The sequence below is a fragment of the Manacus vitellinus genome, unplaced genomic scaffold (assembly GCF_001715985.3).
Source record: "Manacus vitellinus isolate BGI_N305 unplaced genomic scaffold, ASM171598v3 scaffold_0_pilon, whole genome shotgun sequence".
Lineage (NCBI taxonomy): Eukaryota > Metazoa > Chordata > Aves > Passeriformes > Pipridae > Manacus > Manacus vitellinus.
The window spans coordinates 31437805-31456451 of NW_021938789.1; the positions used below are offsets into that span (position 1 = coordinate 31437805).

An 18647-nucleotide genomic window follows, 5' to 3' on the forward strand; every position below is an offset into this window, starting at 1 on the left:
TCCCTTGATCCTGTAACAAATGATGACAGCAGTTAATATCTTAGCTGCACTGATGGTGTCATTACTACTGGCATGAAGTCTCCAAGGTCTTTATGCATCCCTACAATACTTACATTCCTTTATAATCTTCAAGTACAGGTTTTAGACTGCATCATCTGCCAAAATCAGGCTCCTTATAGATCTCCTCATATACACTCTACATATTAATGAGCCATCTGACTCAAAGGTAAAGTGGTATCTTTTAAGAAGATTTAATATGAGTGGAGATGCATCAGTATTTCTCACTATCAGTCTGCAAAGAACTGAGTGTTGATATCCAGGACACAAACAAGATGCAAACTGCTTTTTGCTTACAGCAAAAAGCTAAACCTGTGTGGCTCATGTTAGGAATGCAAAGCACATTTAGAGTGCACAGAGTACTTTCAAAAAAAGATGAAAGACATCATTTTCTAAGAGTATGTTACACAAATTTAGTCTCGAGTAATGCTGTATGTCAGAGACAGCCATGCTTTTGCAGCTGAATTTCAATGCTGCCTTTTCTTTCTTCTGTCTCACCCTACCAGGGGCTATTCTCCTTTGAAAACTACTTTTCTCCTATGGATTGCTGCTGCTACCTTGTCACACCCCCTCCTGCCTCCATCTGCCACTGCCTCCTCATGGGCCATCACTTCTTGCTGGCTCCAGCCTGGGGAAGGAAAAAAAAAAAAAAAAAAAAAGCCAAAGCAGCTCTACTTTACATCTTACCTCTAATATTGCCATACCTCTTCAGACAGAAACAGGCATACGTGTACATCTAAAACAGTGCCTCTAAATAAAAGGAGTCGAACACACTTCAAGATTACTGTGTCAACACAGATGAAGGAAGGTGAAAAAGCAAGATTTCCATACAGTTCTCCTGCAGCTCCCAGATGCCACGGTAGGGAAAAAAAGGCTTTGCAATTTTCAATAGCCCTCTGTCACAGCTGGCACCCTGCCAGCCTGTGCCAGACACTGCTGCTGAGCCCACTGGGGATGCTGTGCTGGAGCAGAAAGGCAGAAGGAAACCAAAAATAAAGAAAAGGCTATCAGGGCTGGAGACAAGGAGGGAGACAGAGTCAATATAGAAAGAGATATCCACAGCAATGGGTCAGGGGTAAAGTGGAGAAAGGGGGAAGGAGGTAAGATCTGGAGCTACTGCTTTCTCCCACTGCAGGCTCCTCCATCTTCCAGTGCATTTCCTATAAACTCCCTCACTTTTAACACCCCAAAGAGTCAGCTGTTCCTACAGCAGCCTTCTTCTACCTCCTCTTGAGTTGTATTTCCCTGATGAAATTCCCCACAACTTTTGCTTCCTCCCAGTCCCAGTTTGCTTCTCAGTCTCTATGCTCAAGCAGCATTACAAGGGAGAAAATTTCCTCTTGTTCCTCAAAGCTTTCAGTGACTGAAAACATCATACATGAAAATATGGAGGGAGCAGAAAAAACAAATCACCAGCAAAACACCAACTTCGTTAGAACTGTCTTTTCTCAAAATGCAGTAGGACGTTTCCTGAAGAAAACTATGCCTCACACACTTCACTTCATATACAAAACTATCAGTTCACTGGACTGCTGTCCAAACAGGGCTCTCAAAACGTGTTCTGGAAACACAGATACTCCTGGAAAACACAAGAGAAGTTAAATAGACAGCAAAGGGATAATCCTAATGCACTTTTATTACACCTTCTGATAAAAACTTCAAATCATTAACACCAAAGTTTATTTGCAATTAACTAAAAAGGCATTCAACAGAGCATCAGCACAATATGTTCTCATTCCCTCCTCCCAAGTTTTATCCCTGCTTACACACAGAAAGTCCCCTGTACATCTACACCAGGCTCACAGCCTCCTCCCACAGCAGAATGCTGCCCTGGAACACTGTGTACTCCCAGAGGCATTACAATAATCTCATTTAAGGCATGGCCCGCCATGGCCAGGCTCTGCACCAGAGAATTTATGTAGAAAAGCAAAGGCAGCACCAGGCATTTTGTCACCCTGAAAAGGCAAGGTTGTCCTGTTCTGACAGCTGCTGCCTGCAGCTATCTCTTCCCTCTCCTCTTAAGTTGCTATGTCTGTAACAGCAGTGGCAAAAAATGTCCTTCCTGATGTTTCTAACCTGAATTAGAGGCAGAGGTACAACCATGCTTCCTGCTCGTTGCCCTCTAAGTTGCCCATCTCCAGCAGAGAGGGGGAACACCCAGCTGGATGGGACCAGCTGGATGGGACCACCTTGAGGAGGCAGGTTCAGTCTCAAAAGGTTTGCTTCTAAACATCTGTGCCATTTGCCTCCCCTCTTTGCTCAGGCAGCAGAAGATGAATATGCAGTTCTTACAGAGGCCCTAGCTCACTTCTGGCATACATTAAATCAAATTGAACAAGCAGCAAGACATCCAACTGTAAACTGAGCCAGCTGAGCAGAGGCACTTCTCACAAAAAAGGAGGTAGAGATACTCCTAACAAACCTCTGTACTGGAAGCAGCCCAACAGATAGAGAAAACCAAACTCTTACAACACAATATCAGAATTAAAATAATGTAGACAAGAAAATGTAAGAATTACAGCTCAACAATCATACTTCTCTATTCCCATCACAAAATAGATCCAGGATGGCTATAACAGAATGAGGGTCAAATTACAACAGAAATATGAGGACACGTGCTTCACCCTCGAGACCATTTTCTCATTAATACATAATACTTCAACTCCATTTAAGAATCTCTTTATGTGTTTTTATGGTATCAGATCATTTGATTAGTTGTATTAGTCTAAAATAACTTCCTCTGAAATACTGTTCAATGTAACACTTTACCTCTTGATTAAACACTTGTTCAGTAAAGAACTGGACGCATGGCATCACTGAGTATGCTTTACTAAAAGTCAGGTTAATATAATGAAAGGATTTTTTTTATTATGTCAGGTTCAGAAAATTGAAAGATCCTAAAGTCAAGAATTAAAGCTTTGCAGGAGATTGTTGGGTAGGTCTGCTCTTCTCCACCAAATGCAAAATAAGGCATCTGTCTAGAAACCACATTTTTCTGCCTGTGCAACCCCAGAAGTCTGTTCCTTCCTGCTCCCTCCAGCCTGCTCACACTCGACAAGCAAGACACAGTTATTCCACAGGATATTTCCTCTTCTGTCATTCTCAGTGTTATGCTTTGCTCTGTGAGGAGACACCTTCGCATCAGATTCGGGATGAACTAATTGTTTCCTTCTAGAAGGAACACATTCATTTTTTTGCCCCTAGACAAGGCTGGCAGTGACTGCAAAAGGTGGCTCTTTGAAGCCCCATCCTCTGACCCCTTGTTGGAGCTTCCTCTGACCCCTTGCTGGAGAACAGCTCGTCAGTCACAGGCAGAAGTCAGGACAAACAAAGGGCTGTTTGTACAGCATCTCCCATCAGCCCTCCCTCTCTCTTCTCATCCCCGCTAGCTCTAACTCTCTCTGGGTCCATCTAAAAAGATACGGCTGCCAAGAAAGTGAAAGGGAGTAAAGCAGAAGAAAAAGGTACGTTTTGCTCCTGAAATTATCCTTGTGTACTTGTTCTGCTGCTGCTAGTTACAGAGCACAGAATTAGAAATATATGTGGAAACATGCAGAAGATGATTTGGGAGAAGCTGCTATATCATAGGCAAGAGGTGCAATTTAAGACAGATACATGGCTAGGATCCAGCTCAAAATAATTCTTTTACTATCTTGCTTTTTTTCAAAGTTGGATGCTACATATTAACATCTGAGGTCATTAAACATACTATATTGCCTTCCAGTGCTCAATGTTGCAAAATTGGTGAGTATGGAAAGGGGTGTGTTTACAATGAATTGCTTTCTCAAAGAAAAATAAATGGGGTTTAATGATAACTCAGTTTCTGGAAAGAATCATGGTATTGATGATAATTACAAAGCAGTAATTCACGGAATTCATCCTCAGTGGCATAGATACTGTCCTTACAGTGCACCAACAGTTCAAACAAAATAGATTTGAAGGATTTTTTTTTAATGGAAAAGATTCTTCACTATATTATCAGTTATGCATCTCTTATGTAATGATTTCTTAGGAATGCACTAATAAATCTAACTATCATGCACTGACACACCTAAATATTAAATACTTAGCATTTTATAAGTGTTTCTGAAAGGGAAACTTGACAAAACAATAAGATACATTTTATTATCAATAAATGTTTTTAGCTCTTGAACTCAAAACATTAAAAGGAAACAAATTTAATATATACTTGCTTCTTAAGTGCAACTTGTTAACCTGGCACATGCCACTGGACAGAATGGAAAAGATAATACCCCAAAAGTGTAGCAATTACTGTATTTCTTGTTTTCAACATTAAGCAACTAGAGACACAGCCTGCTTAAGGATATAAGAAGGGTATATTTAATGAAGGGTATATTTAATGGTTGATAGACCAACTTGTAAATATTTGTATTTTTCCAAACATGGAGGATCTCTAGAGGTGCCAAAATACACATTTTGTGCCACTTCTCTTTTCCCTATTTCTAACACCTGAGCTCCTACTGAACTATTACCCTGTTGTTCTTGGACATGCAGGCTGAAACTTGGGGTTTTCTCTTTGGTCTCTTCTGACTACCTCTGCATCTAGCAGAACCAAAGATTAGATGACGCCAAATTGCCTGGCAGGATAATTCAAATGCTCTCAGCTGAACAAGTAGGGACAGCATTGATTCCCAACTCACCAGGCATATTCCCAAACTAACCCTTTTCCTTTACAAAAAGCTCCAAACTATTTCAGAGTACTTGTACTCCCAGCTGCATTTAGTCTCAAATTTTACTTACCTGATGTCAAAATAACCAAAATAATTAACTGAAAAGAACTTACGTAAATGCAAGTTCATTTTCAGTATTTTCAGATGGTTTACTCCTGCTAGAATTTGAAATTATACAATCTTGATAGAGTAACCTGGTCAGGCTTTGCACGAATGGCATTGCTGTCTTGACAGAAAGTTTTATAAAATAAAGAAATATAAGAGAATGCTTGCTAACAATGAGTCTTTTGGTCACCTTAGTGATTGGTTTTGTTCACATTTTCCTGACTTGTTTTATGAGAAAAGACTGTCTTCTGTGGTATGAAAAAGCAGATAAGGTCTTGGACACCCATTTTGAAATAAATACACACATACTAGCTCTGTTCTTTACCTAGGCAATCAGTGACACTCCAACATCTGCACAACCATGTTCAGAAAGAGAAGTTGCAGCAGTTTATCAGACAGAGATGCTGCATCTGAAAGGTCTGCTGAGTTTACCAGCATTGATCCTGTGCAGGGAGCTGATGAAACACTTCAGATCCTTGGCAATCTTTCATCTGCAAATAGGGACCGTTCTCAGGAAAGAAACAGACTTTTGAGGATAGGTCTTTCGACTAAAAATTTCCATGTGGTTATGTGATCTGCAAAAAACCCCAGAGGAAATATTTAAGCAGAAACAAAATTATAATAAATATTTTTTTCTGAATAGTAACAGTGCTGAACACTGGTAAGGTGCATAGGTAACCTGTCAGAAAAGCTGTTCTATCCATTGCTCTCCTGCATGTTGACTTTGCTAATACTGATTTTGACACTCACTCTTGATGATGCACTACAGCAATATTTTCTTATATTTCAAGGCAAATACTGAGTTACAGAATCACCTTAAACTGTAGGTCATGATTTTTGAATCCAGCATTTTGACAGTAAAGAATCTGCCCATTCTCAGGACAGAGTGAATTCCTCCAAATTTTGAGGAGACAGGCAGCCGGCAACAGATTCAAATGAGCATTCCAGCAGAACTCCAGGTAGGGGAAGATCACCTGAATGATTAGAAATAATAATAACAAAAAAAAATACACAGGAGCAAGATACCATGATCCCCAAGGTTCCACTACTGATCGTTTATAGGAGTCTTCTAGTCAAGAGTTCCCATACAAGTTGGAAACTAAAAGGAATTATTCCATGAATTTTGCTTCTACAACAGAAGTTAAAAAAATACACAAGAGCTTATTTTAACTTCAGCCATGTTCTTTAGTATATAGGTCACTTTTTAATATTTTATTTGGCTACTGGTGTTCAAAAAAACCAAGTCTAAATATAAATACCAATGTTTATAAACCCCCCAAATTTAATATTAAAACAAAACCAAAGAGCATTGAGGTGTCATCCCTAATATGAATCTAAATTCCCAGATTTTCTAATAGTCCCTGGCATGTTATTCATTAGTTGAAGAAATGGAAGATAAGTCAGACAGCTATGGTGCCAAGATAACTATCCAAGAAAAATTACTATAAAATACTGTAAATTATAGATTTCAAAGTTTATGGTTTGTTTTTCAAGGGTGATCTCAAGATTTTCACAGAATAACTCATATAGGACTCTATTAATTGACTTCTATAGCTGGCATACCTCATTTTTTACCTTAACCAGATAATAGCTCTGCCATCTTAACATGGCCTTTGATAGTCTTTGATCAGACATTGCCTTACGCCTTGTTATTTTTGGCTTAGCCTACAGCATTCTAATCTGCAGCCCCATAAGAAAGACTAGGGTTGGCCCATAATGCCAGCATGTCAGGGGATCAACTCTGAAGTGCCAACAGGATGAAGGATGGCAAAGGCTTCCTTGAGGCCAACGCAAGTACAGTAACAAGCACACAGGGAGTGCTCGGCAGAGCTGGTCATTGCTTTAGTTCTCAGAGCAGAATTCCCATCTAAATTCAGTAAGATATCAGATCCCTTTTGTTCAAGCATGAGGAAAGGTATAACACCCACTCTCTCTCCTAATACAATAAAGTCTAGGTTGAAACATGGTTCAAAATGTTAATTTAAAAGTGAATGCCAAGTTCAAGGATCTTATCCAAAGCTTTGTGGCATGGTCAAACTCTGTGCAAAGCAGCTAAGAACAGCAGAACTAGTGTTAAACAAGACGATGGAAATCCTAGTCACCAGCAGGAGAGTTTTGCAAGGGATAATTTATCCCATCTTTTAAAAAGCCAATTAAGCCATAATGGCCTGCAGTAGCAAGGCTCAACTAAGCAGTCTGCAATACTAAAAAAAAAAACCAATTAAAAAAAAATTCTCCGTAATGCAGTATCATACCCAAATCTGCAGTCCAGGACAGTGGCACTTGGCACCACTGCAGAGAGCTTCAGCTTTCTCAGCTGTATAATGCTTCAGTTTTTCAAGCAGCCTATAACAGAGGATTCAATCAGCCAGCAGTTTTTCCACAACTTCGATGGGGAAGGATACTATTAATTTTATGTGAGTGACTCCTGTTTTGACAGGTAAAATGGCCAGGAAGGCAAGGACACACACCCAGACATTTTCCCCTGGTTTGGCAGCAATCAACACAGTCACACCACTGAGAAAATGCAGCCAGCTCAAAGCAATTTTCTCAAGGTGAGAGGCCAAAGAAACAACAAAATTGCCAGCATCAGAAGCTTCAATTCCTGATGAAAGGATTTCCAAGGTTGTACAGAAAGTAATGAATATCAATTCTCCTGCAATATTATTTACCTCCTAGGAGAAAACACTTTCCAGAACTCATGCTCAATCCTCCAAAACTTCACAGGGAAAAAAAGAAAAAAATGTAAGTAAGGAAGCAAACTGAGGAGAGAGGTCTGTTCAGCTGCAATACCTGTGTCACGTACCTCATTTCTCCTTAGCACCCTGCTGTGGGAAGCTGCAAAAATGAAGATGTTCTCGGCGCTGCTTCTGCTGAGCACCCTCCTGGATACCCTCACGGTGCCTTCCCACCGTCCTTCTTGTTACAAGAGGGCCCTCAAAGACCACAACTGTCACAACATCCCCGAAGGCATGGAGAACCTTCGACAAATTGATGACACTCTGCAAGATCACTTTTGGGAAGGGAAGGGCTGTGAGGTGATCTGTTACTGCAACTTGAATGAATTGCTCTGCTGCCCAAAGTAAGACCATACTCATTTCATGTAAACTCATACATTTTTTTTACAACTGCTCATTATATTTCCATCATTTTACAGTTTCCACAGGTGGAATAAGCTACCACTTTAAAGAAATTAATCACTTCAGATGGCTTGAAATGATATTAAGATACAGCCAATTATCTGATATGCTGTCAGTATCTCAGGTTTTGGTTTTCAGGGGCTCACATAGGACTTGTTTAGCATATTTTGTAAACCTTCCTGTCCTAGTACTGGGGAATTCAGCATTTAAATCACCCAACTTTCAACTCCTGTTTGATCCAAACTAAGTACAACTACATGAAATCCTTATCCACAGCATTTTGCAATGAAGATGTTTTCAGACCACAATCAAAACTATTTGACTTCTGTTCTACAGAAAAGAACAGTATTGATATTCTAAGGTATATGTACATATGTCAGTTGAATAAATGATTCTGTAAAGATAGCTGTTTAACAGCAGGAAATCAGATGGGGGAAACAGAGGTTCACAAATACCTGTAAGGCAGGGAAAAGATTTAGCCCCAGAACATCTGCATTTCCTTGGTTTTCTGGTACTGCTGACAAAGCTTAACTGTGACGTTCTCACTGAACAAGAGCATTTTGTTGTTGTTAAACAGAAAAAACATAACTGACTTAAAAAACCCACCACCAGCCCATACGTGCTTCAAGTAATAAAACGTATTAAGAGGTATTATTTCATTCAGCTTTTCAGCAACATCTTTTCTTCAGTACATCTGGATTAGAAATAACAACAGTTCAAAACTTATTAATACTTCAGAGACACTAAAATGTGATGGTATTATATAGGCAAGCAAAAACTATTTTTAATATTTGCTTCTCTTAACACTCCCTGAAAATCCAATAATGGGTAAGTTTTCAACGCTCTTGTAGGGGAGACAAGTTGAACCAAGTGCGAAAGACTTCTAAAGTTAAAAATCTCGCATTCAGACTGAGAGCAGGGTTTCAATAAGTTTTTCCATCTTTCACTTTCCCTAAAATCAGATATGGTGTCCTCACTGTGAAGCACACTGGGAGTTTTTAGCTTCAACCTCTGAGCTTTGAGCAGACTAAAAAAATACCTAAAAAAGTATTCCTTCCACCATCCTGAGCTACATAAGACCTTCTTTGCATGTCTGTTCTAGGGACAAACCGCACTAAACCAGTATGCATGCATTATATTTTGATAATATAATCTATTTGGTAAGTTTATTTTCTCAAAGCTAAAATACGAGGGTGGAGTTCTGGCAATCTAGTCAGTTTTGTCACCGCTTCTAAACCAGGTCAGCAGAGGTAGAAAGGTAGTATCTTCATTCAGATCTGCAGTTGCATTTGCATTGCTGGAAGGACATTCCCACACACATAGTAATCCCACACATACCACAACATGTACTAAAAAATATCCACAATGGGAAATGTATGTCATGTTAAAGCTCTGATAAACCAATGGGCTAATTAAATATCTGATCATATCTTTCAGGGATATTTTCTTTGGACCAAAGATATCTTTTGTGATCCCCTGCAACAGTCAGTGATTCAAGTCTGCAGGTGAAGATAACAGACATCATTCTACAATTGTGTAATAATGCTTTCAAGGGCAAATACAAAACCACCACAGTCTAACCACAAAACGGTGCCTCATTTTACACTGTAGAAAAATTTCCTTTCTACACCTTTATGGAATATCAAGCACGTAAGAAGTTCTTTCAAATTTGGTAGCTGACCTAATTTCCAACGGTTTAAGAGATTGTACAAGCTCTTAATGCATATTAATATGCATACCCCAGCAAAAAGTGCAACTCTTCTGTCTCAGCACAATATTCTCAACTAGTCTGGATGAAGAAACTTCAAGCCTAAGCCTTCACGTCATTAGGAACATGACTCTCACAGCAACCTATGGCAGTGCAGCTTCCTACTACATTATTGCCATCACACATTCAAAGCTTTTTCAAGCTGAAGCTACTCAGTCCCTGGTACTTTTGCAGACAGGTTCCCACATTCTATTTAGGCATCTTAAAATATATACACATACAAAAGCCATGTATTTTCATATCTGAAAACATTCCACTGGAATAAAAAAAGTCAAAACTGACATTAATAGTATTAAATGGTCTTAGGTCTTAATTAAGTGTAACTGGTCACCTGCCTTAACTGTGCGATCTGTAAAACCTTAAATTATTTAATCTTAACACTGAACATTTACAATACTAGAACAGTACATTTTTTTTAAACAAGTCTTATTTGAAATACAATACCCCAGAATTAAGTTAAAATGCTGGCTTTTTATTTTTAGGCTAGCCCTGTAAGGAAATAGCTAGAGGAGAAGACATAGAGCTAATCATCTTAACATTTAAGAGATATCTAGGCAATAGACAGAAAGAGACAATTTTTTTGGCTGTTTTTCACTTATACTGCAATCTGTTCTGGCAAGTGTTGAGTATGTATAAGTGGGACTGTATAAGTTTAAGGAAAGCCACCTGAACAAGCCACGTTTACAGGTAGTAAACCTGGTTTGCTGCCTTACACAAAGACTCTTTAGGTATCAAGTCAGTGATGTGGAAGGTATGCAGTACTGAAGCAACTACTCAGTCATCTCCACTCAAAAAGTGCATTATTCACTTAGTAATCTTACACATTAGATCAAACTGCTACCACTAGTTTACCAGGCTACTTCACATGCCAGGATGTGAATATCAGGATGACTGTTTTTCTTCCTATTAGCAAACAAGGGTTGGATACTGAGGGCGGTGATTATAGACTGCCAATAATAAATGTCTCAAGTAAATCTGTGTGTACTATTTTTGCACTACTGACTGTTAAACTGTTTGTGTCACTGGGCTTTTAAAGCTTTGTTTGTGTAATTATTCCTGAGTCATCTGGGCTTCCAACCAAATTAAGAGTAAAATAAACCCCATAAATCTGGCAACACAGTGAAAATATCTGATATCAGAGCTCTGCTAACAAAGCATAGGGTAACTGCTCTTGTTCAAAGTCCTCTATAAGCTTCTAGGGTATGTAACTTCTGTTGTTTGTGCCATTTAGTCTCTACAAGAGTCATGTTGCATATGCCTGGCATTCACAGCTTTCCAAAGCAGCGGCGGCAAGAAAAAATTAAGGCAAATGCAAATTTGGCTACTAAAGTTGGTGGCTTTTAGTTACCTTCTTTCCACCACTCCTGAAAAATCCATAATCCACTGAACAAAGTTCTGCCACTTTACACATGCAGCAGGACAGGGTCACTTAAGTTACTACTTTAACACTGATTTCCCAGAGAAACTTGTTTTTGTGTCTCTCCTTCCCTCACACAGCTTCTTCTAGGTCCTGCCAGGTCTCACCTAGGTCCTGCCAGGCCTAGTTGAGAACATTCAACCCCATCATGCACAGAGAAAAAGTCTTTACCATTCAGATGTCCTATCCATGACTAGGTTCCATGGCTGTTTGTGCAACTTGCACTTTGAAGATAAGAAGCTGAATTTGTGCAAAGGATATTTAGGAAACAAATTCACAGTTCCTGTAGTGAAACAGGCATGAAAACATTATCTTCAAAGGAGCACCAATTTTAGCTGTCACTAGCTAGATATCACTAACCATCTTGAACTTAGGCCAGCATTGCAGAACTGTATTGTGGAAATACATAAAACAGTACAACGAAAAAATCACACCACTGAGAGATACTGGGAAGACAGTCAGTTTGAGATTAGGGTTTATCATCATTCAGTTCTATGCAAGCATCACAGGTCAAAAAAAGCAAAGTAAAGGATCTTAGTTGCAGTGATGCCAGAAAAGTAGTAATTTTCAAAAAAAACCTCACAAGTATCGAGCAGATTAGACCATGGACATACTGCTTTTTCATTTTTCCCAAATTAAGAAAAAGCTTATAAACATCTGATAAGGTTAGGAGTTGCAATTTAATGCTTACTGAACAAGCTGAAGCTGTGTTCTCCTCTGCTTTAAGATGAAAACTATTTTCCCTCAGCTTTTTCTTCAACCTATGTGCACAGCTTAAAGCAGAAAGAAATCACATACACCACACATTTGGACTGGCACAATAGTTAAAAGGATAATACAAGAAGTCATTTGTAATACCATCTTCAACATCAGACTTTACTAAGACACTCAATTGAAAGCATAAGTATTGCTGGATATTTTTCCTCATATGTTACCAGAAGTTTTGGTTTTATTGTGAGGGTTTGTCATTCTTTTTAAACAAGCCTGAGCTGATGCATGCAATGAAAAAGAAACAGTATGCCTATTAGAAGATACTGTATTGACCCCGCACAGACTCTGACTCTCATTCTCCAATTAAGTTCTTAGCAGCAGTCCATGTAGATGAATGGAAAAGTCAGCAGCTAAAGGATTTCTTACTGAGTTGAAGGATTTCTCAGCACAGTAAGCTGCAGCAGTCTCTTCATCCGTACTTACAGCTTTGAAATTTGAGAACAGCATTTTTTTCCACTTTAACATAGGAGTAGGAAGGCCTCAGAGCTGGGAAGCAGGTATCTCAGCATGGACAAAGTGAATAAACAAATCAGAAAAACTTCCATCAATTCATGTTTCCAAAGGGGAAAAGAAAGTGTTATTCAGCCATTTCTGCCCAGCTAACTACTGGAACTGTCACTTAAAGCCTTTTACCTTACGAAAAAGAACCTATTGCCAGGTCTGCTACAGCTTTTTTTTAAATTAAAGGCATTGCATTATGAGAACTTTAAGTACATTCATAAATATATCCTTGGCACACTTTCATTGAAAAATATTTTAATATTATTACATAATTCAAAGCTTAACTATTAGATACAAGTATCATAGCATATGCTGAGCTGGAAGGGACCCATCAGGATCATCAAGTCCAACTCACTAAAGTTACAGACACACCCAGTCGAGCAACAATACCTGTGATATTTATTTAAAATACTTTTGCTGAGGAAATTTGTTTCATAAGAGATGGTTTTCAAACAAATCAGCAAGGTTATGAAAAATAAAACAGAGACAATTGTTCTCAGGAGAAAAAAATTACAAAGAAAGCTTCTGCATATCAACAAAACCTCAGTCTTTTGATTTGCGGCCTGAGTCTCTGAGTCCCAACCTTTTCCGCCTAATGAACCCCGCTATCCATCTTTAGATCTGGTTTGTTCTTGTCATTCTTCACCGAGTAGATGAAGTATGTTAAGGTGTCCTTTTCATTCACTGGAATTGTCCTAAAATGGCCGCCAATTATCTATAAAGGAAGAATGCAAGGAAATTAAATAACCACTTATATACAGGTTATATACAGAAACTGACGATTCAGATTTAAATGTATTACGTAAAAGTTTGAAAGACTAATCAAGAAGCTTGCAAAAAAGGGAAAAGCTGCCTTTCCTCAAAAGTCTTTAAAATTCATAAAAAAAGGTAAACAGGAACCATTTTATTGAGAACTAGATATTGAGAACTAGCAGCCTATACACTAATTTCCAAAGTAAAAAGTCCTGAAACTTTCCAGGAAAAAAACCCCAAACATATCAAAATAAGAATGGGACTATCATAAAATTGGTTTAGTTAAAGTTTGAATACAAAGCGAGTAATGACCATAGAATATTGGCAGTGACAGCACAGATATGAGACACTACTGCTCACTCAGGTTAGGGGGTGGTCTGTGTCTGCATCAAATCACATACAGAACATCTAATACAAGAATATTCGAGAATTATAATTGAACATTCAGCTCTTCAAACAGAGCTTTCAGTGAAAATTCACTGTGCTGTAACCACTAAAATATAACAATCTGTAAACACTTCTTGAATCAATTCTGTCATTTCAGAAGTCTTTTCCTTCATCAAAATGAACATCAGCTTTAAAAGAAATTATGCAAAATATTACACCAGTTTGAGTCCATTCTCTGGCTTTTTGCCAGGCTGGTAGACTAAAATTAACAAGTGAGAAACACTGGACTACTCATTTAACTACCATAGGATATAAGATGCGTTTAGCCTAATTAAAAAGTTAGGACGCCCTCTCAACTCTACCCCCAAAAACATCCAGAGAGAAGCAGTCTGACAGCGTCCTTTGAAGTGGACTTTAAGTAACAGCTAGAGCAGTGTCTCTTGTATGTTAGGACAGGTTACAAGGAATCACACATACTGTATACTAAGGAAGTCCTGTGGCTATGGTTCACAAACACCTGCAGGTCAGTCAAATCAAGCATGTGACAGAAAGAGCTTTGCCCATGCACACCACGTAGCACAAGAATAAACTAGTGCAATCATGAGATTGCATCATGAGATGTATCTAAAGCAGACTCTCAGAAACAACACAGTTTTGCAGAACAAAAACTGCCTGTGCTTTTTCAGTTCACAGTCTTGCTAATTCAAGAGCTAGCTGCACCTTAACCTACTTTCAGGAAAACTGAAGACTGATGCTGCATTCTTACACACAGTGGCAGTAGCACTATTCTTTTACAGCTCAGCCTTGAGACTGCCCATACAGCTAAAAACCTTACTTTTAATCCAAATAGATTAAGGGAGAGATGAACAGTGTGTCTGCACTTAAACACATCTGAGTGTATCACTGCACAGAAGTGAAAAAAACAGTAGCTATGCTTCCCTGTTAAGAGAAGATCACCAGCTTTCCCACGTACTTACACGAACATGCTGTGACTGCATCTCTGCAGCACAAAAGAATTCCTTTAAAATTGCACTCACATGAAGCAAAGATGCTTATGTACAGCTTTACTCACACACAGCTTCAGCATTTTTAGAAATACTGGTAAGAAAAACCCTAATTTCATAAAAATCCATTTTTCTGAGAGCAGACCCCAGTGGTTTTAACAGAATTATCAAGAGAAGCATGTTTTTTCAGGTTTCCATACTTTACATGTACAGAAACACCAATGGTTGCAGTAACTAGCTTTTTAAAGCAAAGTCTGAACCTTACAAAAACTTCACTGCCACCTCTCAGTTTCTAGTTCTTTTCAGCAGGGCATTTCAGGTAAAGCTGTGATTGATGTACAGACATAATAAATCAACAATTCTATGATATTCAGAAGGATGCACATCGTCTTCCTGTTTCAACTCAACACTGTGGTTTTAAGCAGCAAACACTCCTTTTGGAAGTTAAAGAGTTCCTCCTCAGGGAAAGAGCTTCTATTTTTTATTTACTTGGCTCAGGAGCTACAGCCAATGAAGGAAGCTAGATAAGCAGCTCCCTTTTGTTCTCCTAAAATCCAGATTATATAGGCACTTTATGCAAGGATCAAATCGTATAGAAAACCACATGCCATAGCAAGTTGCATTTTCTATTATGGAAAAACACTCATACATACTTCAACAAGCTGTGCTTTGTTAAGTCCCGGTCTGGTCTGTAGCTTGAAGTGTCTTTTGTACCTTCGAAGTGTGTTTACTTGTAACTGATATAAATCAACCTAGAAGAAAAGATGGGGAAGGGGAGGAAAACAATCTAATGTAACTGAAAACGATTCAGTCATTAACAGTTTGCCTCTCAAAAACATTTTGGAATCTCACAGATATGCAAGGGTAAACAGTCAGCTCAGCAGATGTCATTTTGACAAAAAACAAACTCCACCCTGCACCTTCCAGCAGAAAGAAAAACAGCCTAGTGCAGTTCAAGAGCATTTTATTGTTACTGAGCATGGTTCTGCCTCCCTTTAGCTGTGGACAGTATTTAGAACACATTAATGTACTTTAATCAGTTATGGGGGTTTTGTTTGTTCCCCAGTTCAAGCACAATAACACAAAGTCCAGTAATAACTTTCATGTAACATCTATGAAGATGATGACTCAAAGGAAGCCCCGACAATGTGATTTCAGCCATTAAATCTTAAATAAGTTACATGCAAGACACAGCATATCTGCACCATGAAAGAGAACATATTAGAATCAGGAAAAAGTCTGCAGTACAAAGTTTTCTTGGCTTAAGGTGAGAAAAGAAAACAGCTGCTCTTGCTCTCCAAAAGTATCCCTGCTATAAGCACAATACAGGACTCATGTGCAGGGGCATAAATGTCCAAAACTATTTTTCAGTGTGCGTCAACAGTTGAGAGAATTGCACAAAGTCCTCTTAGGGATACAAACACACTGCTTTAATCCAGTACTCCGTCAGTTTTGAATCCCATGACCTCTGATCAACAGTCACTTCTCCCGGCTACAGCTTACCTCCCCCCATTCTCTTAGATAACATAAGAGCTTAATCCGATGACTGAGTGGGAAAGCAAGTTGAGAAAGTAGGCTGAATGAGAAATTCTACTAGATGTATTCTCCAAACTCATTACTTTAAAGACTGATGATAGCGCTCACTTTTGCTTTAAATTCTTTTAACAGCCTCACTATAGAATACTGAAAACAGCAGTGTTCCTGCATACTTGGCAACCTGGCCAGATTTATGGTGAGGGCACCTTGCATGGTAAAGGATGAGCGTCCTTTGATGTTCTAAAGTTTGTGGCATTAAATTCCACTCCCCAAGTCACAGTGGAGAACCCACCCCCAGAGCATTATGCAGAGGAGTGGCAGCAGCTTCTCAGCAGGTCTTGGAAGCTACCAGTACCACAGGAGTCTCTTCCACTCCTGTAGGGGAAGAGACTGTCTTTACTTCTAACCAGTAGACAGTCAAGACTGAGAAGGAAAGAGGAGGGCCTTCAAGTCTTCAGAAGAATGATACTCTTTTTCCTCACTAAACTGGATAATAACTAAAAATAAAGGTGGTCAACAGCCAACAGGCGTCTAAGACATACAGTAATTACGTGGAATGAACATACTGCTCTTATCCAAACAGCCAGCTGAAACTCCTCAAAAACAGTTCCCAGACAGTTTTCTTCCCTGTAGTAGTACCGTTAAGAAAAAAAAAGCTCATTTTCTTGTTCTGGAGATATCCATCAGTTGTGTCATGTTTTATAATTCTGGCATGTGAAAACAAAACAGGCTTGCAGAAGAGTTGCAATTACACGGTGTCAGAGATCTACCTGAAGCCACACAGAGCACTAGCTTTAGACAGAACTTTCCAAGAAGCAATTCCAGATATTTAACAGACAAACAACACAGCCCAACATCAAACTACTCTCAATCCCCTAAAATCCTCTTAGCCAGAACCTTCAGACTGGAGACACGTGCCTTTAAGCGCAGATTCCTGCACAAAGTTTCCTCACTTATGTTGCTATCTGCAGATGCTGACCACAAGGATGCCATTAAATTAACACTTACAGAGCAATTTCTGAAGAATGCTTAAACAATGCCTCTCAGAAGGGACAGGCAGGCATGACAGCCTCTGATCAAAATTAATACACTGAGGAGCACCTGCTAAGCCATGCTGTAGTAGAAATAACCCAGATCACGTGTAGGAAAAAGAGAGCCTTAGGTGCCAAGACTCTCCCACTACACTACGGAAAAGGCTGAAAGCTGTAGTTCCCTTATTTTAAATGGGTGAGGTTTCACTGATCTGCAGTAGAAAAAACAGTTTCAAAAAACATCGTATTTCTCCACTCCTTCCTAGCATAGCTCTCCAAATGGTTCTTCCCCTGACCAATGGTGTAGAAGCAAAGAGCCACCGTCGTTAAACTTTCAGGGTTTGACTTGACTAAGGCAATGTAGTAACTGCCAAGAGCCATTTGCAACACATTTAGCACTGAAGAAAGGACTGGAGGGATGGGGCAGAGAAGCATTTATATCCCAAGTCCTGGGTGCAATTCCCTTCAAGCTGTCAACTCCTACAGAAGACAGTTTGCTGGTACGTGGCAAAGTACCACTCTGGAGAGGAAGCGCTAAGAAAGAAAAGGCTGAAAACAGCAGATTTCTGAGAGAACCATCACTTAAAAATAGACTCTTGTTCATTCTACTGTGCATAGTTTAACCACAAAATATAGCATAAAATTCAGTTAAATTTTGTTATATTAAGAACAGTGTGAATCAAGAGTCTTCCCTTTCCCACATGCCCCAGAGTAAGAAAAGCTGTAAAAGTGAGGAAGCAGTATCGCTGCAGACTCAGAAGTCATTAAAAACAAGTTTAACATAGCAATTAGGAAAAAAACCCAAACAAATACAACTATTTAGCTACCTCTGGAGTGTCGATGTCTTGCACTGGTGAGTCGCCATCATCATCGCTGCCTTTCCTCTTTCTTCTATTTCTCACACTCTGAATTAAATTTTTGTGGAAGTCACAAATATACAGATGTCTTGCCTACAAAAGTAAAACGGCGTCTTTCAATCAAATCCATGCAGTGTATCTCCCAGACTTAAGATACAAATGCGCGTAGAAAGACAACCCTTCAGTAATCAAAGCTGCGTTAACTGGGTTAAGGAAGCTTTTCTATTGCCTTCCTCTAAACAGAGGGTGTGCTGCGCTACAGATCGCTGCCACCGCTTGGGCCCAGAGCACGCCGAAATGCTGCCCTCGGCCGATTCAGCAGTGCCAGGCTGTGGAGACGCGAGCACAGCCCTCCGTCCGCCCGCTCACCGCAGCGCGGGGGCCGAGCAGCACGCAAACAAAAAACAAGCTTCTAGTTGTCCTCTGGAGAGGAAAAACACGACTCTCATTTCCTCATCTATATCCTTCCCTCCTTGTTTTACTTCCGCTACCCGGCGCGGTCACGCAACACACTTAATTTTACTTTCTTTCTTTTTATTACAACTTTCTCTTTGTAGGGATCTGCACGCTGCGGGAGATCTCGGCGCGTACCAGCCCTGCATTCCAGGCCCGCGTCCTTTAAGGGCAAT

The 18647-nt window shown here is 39.5% G+C and overlaps 2 protein-coding genes across 2 annotated transcripts in view; one reads left to right on the forward strand and one right to left on the reverse strand.

Annotated features, from left to right (window-relative positions):
* The first annotated feature begins 3405 nt into the window (after window positions 1-3405).
* On the forward strand, window positions 3406-10921 carry SCRG1 (stimulator of chondrogenesis 1). Its single transcript, XM_008933106.4, has 3 exons — window positions 3406-3521; window positions 7675-7935; window positions 9431-10921. The coding sequence occupies exons 2-3, from the start codon at window positions 7700-7702 to the stop codon at window positions 9483-9485; spliced, it is 291 nt and encodes a 96-aa protein (XP_008931354.1). The 5' UTR covers window positions 3406-3521; window positions 7675-7699; the 3' UTR covers window positions 9486-10921.
* Window positions 10922-11622: 701 nt separating this feature from the next.
* SAP30 (Sin3A associated protein 30) overlaps window positions 11623-18647 on the reverse strand; it is a 10676-nt gene continuing 3651 nt past the window's right edge. Inside the window, exons 3-5 of the mRNA XM_029959443.1 lie at window positions 17989-18111; window positions 15248-15346; window positions 11623-13165 (exon numbers count right to left, since the gene is read on the reverse strand). Of these exons, the coding sequence (XP_029815303.1) occupies window positions 13043-13165; window positions 15248-15346; window positions 17989-18111 (345 nt within the window). The 3' untranslated portion in view covers window positions 11623-13042. The remainder of the gene's footprint in view (window positions 13166-15247; window positions 15347-17988; window positions 18112-18647) is intronic.

Coding starts and splice junctions, on each gene's coding strand:
- SCRG1 (XM_008933106.4), top strand. CDS start 7,700: ATGAAGATGTTCTCGGCGCTGCTTCTGCTGAGCACCCTCCTGGATACC. Junction 7,936..9,430: donor GAATTGCTCTGCTGCCCAAA/GTAAGACCATAC, acceptor CATATCTTTCAG/GGATATTTTCTTTGGACCAA.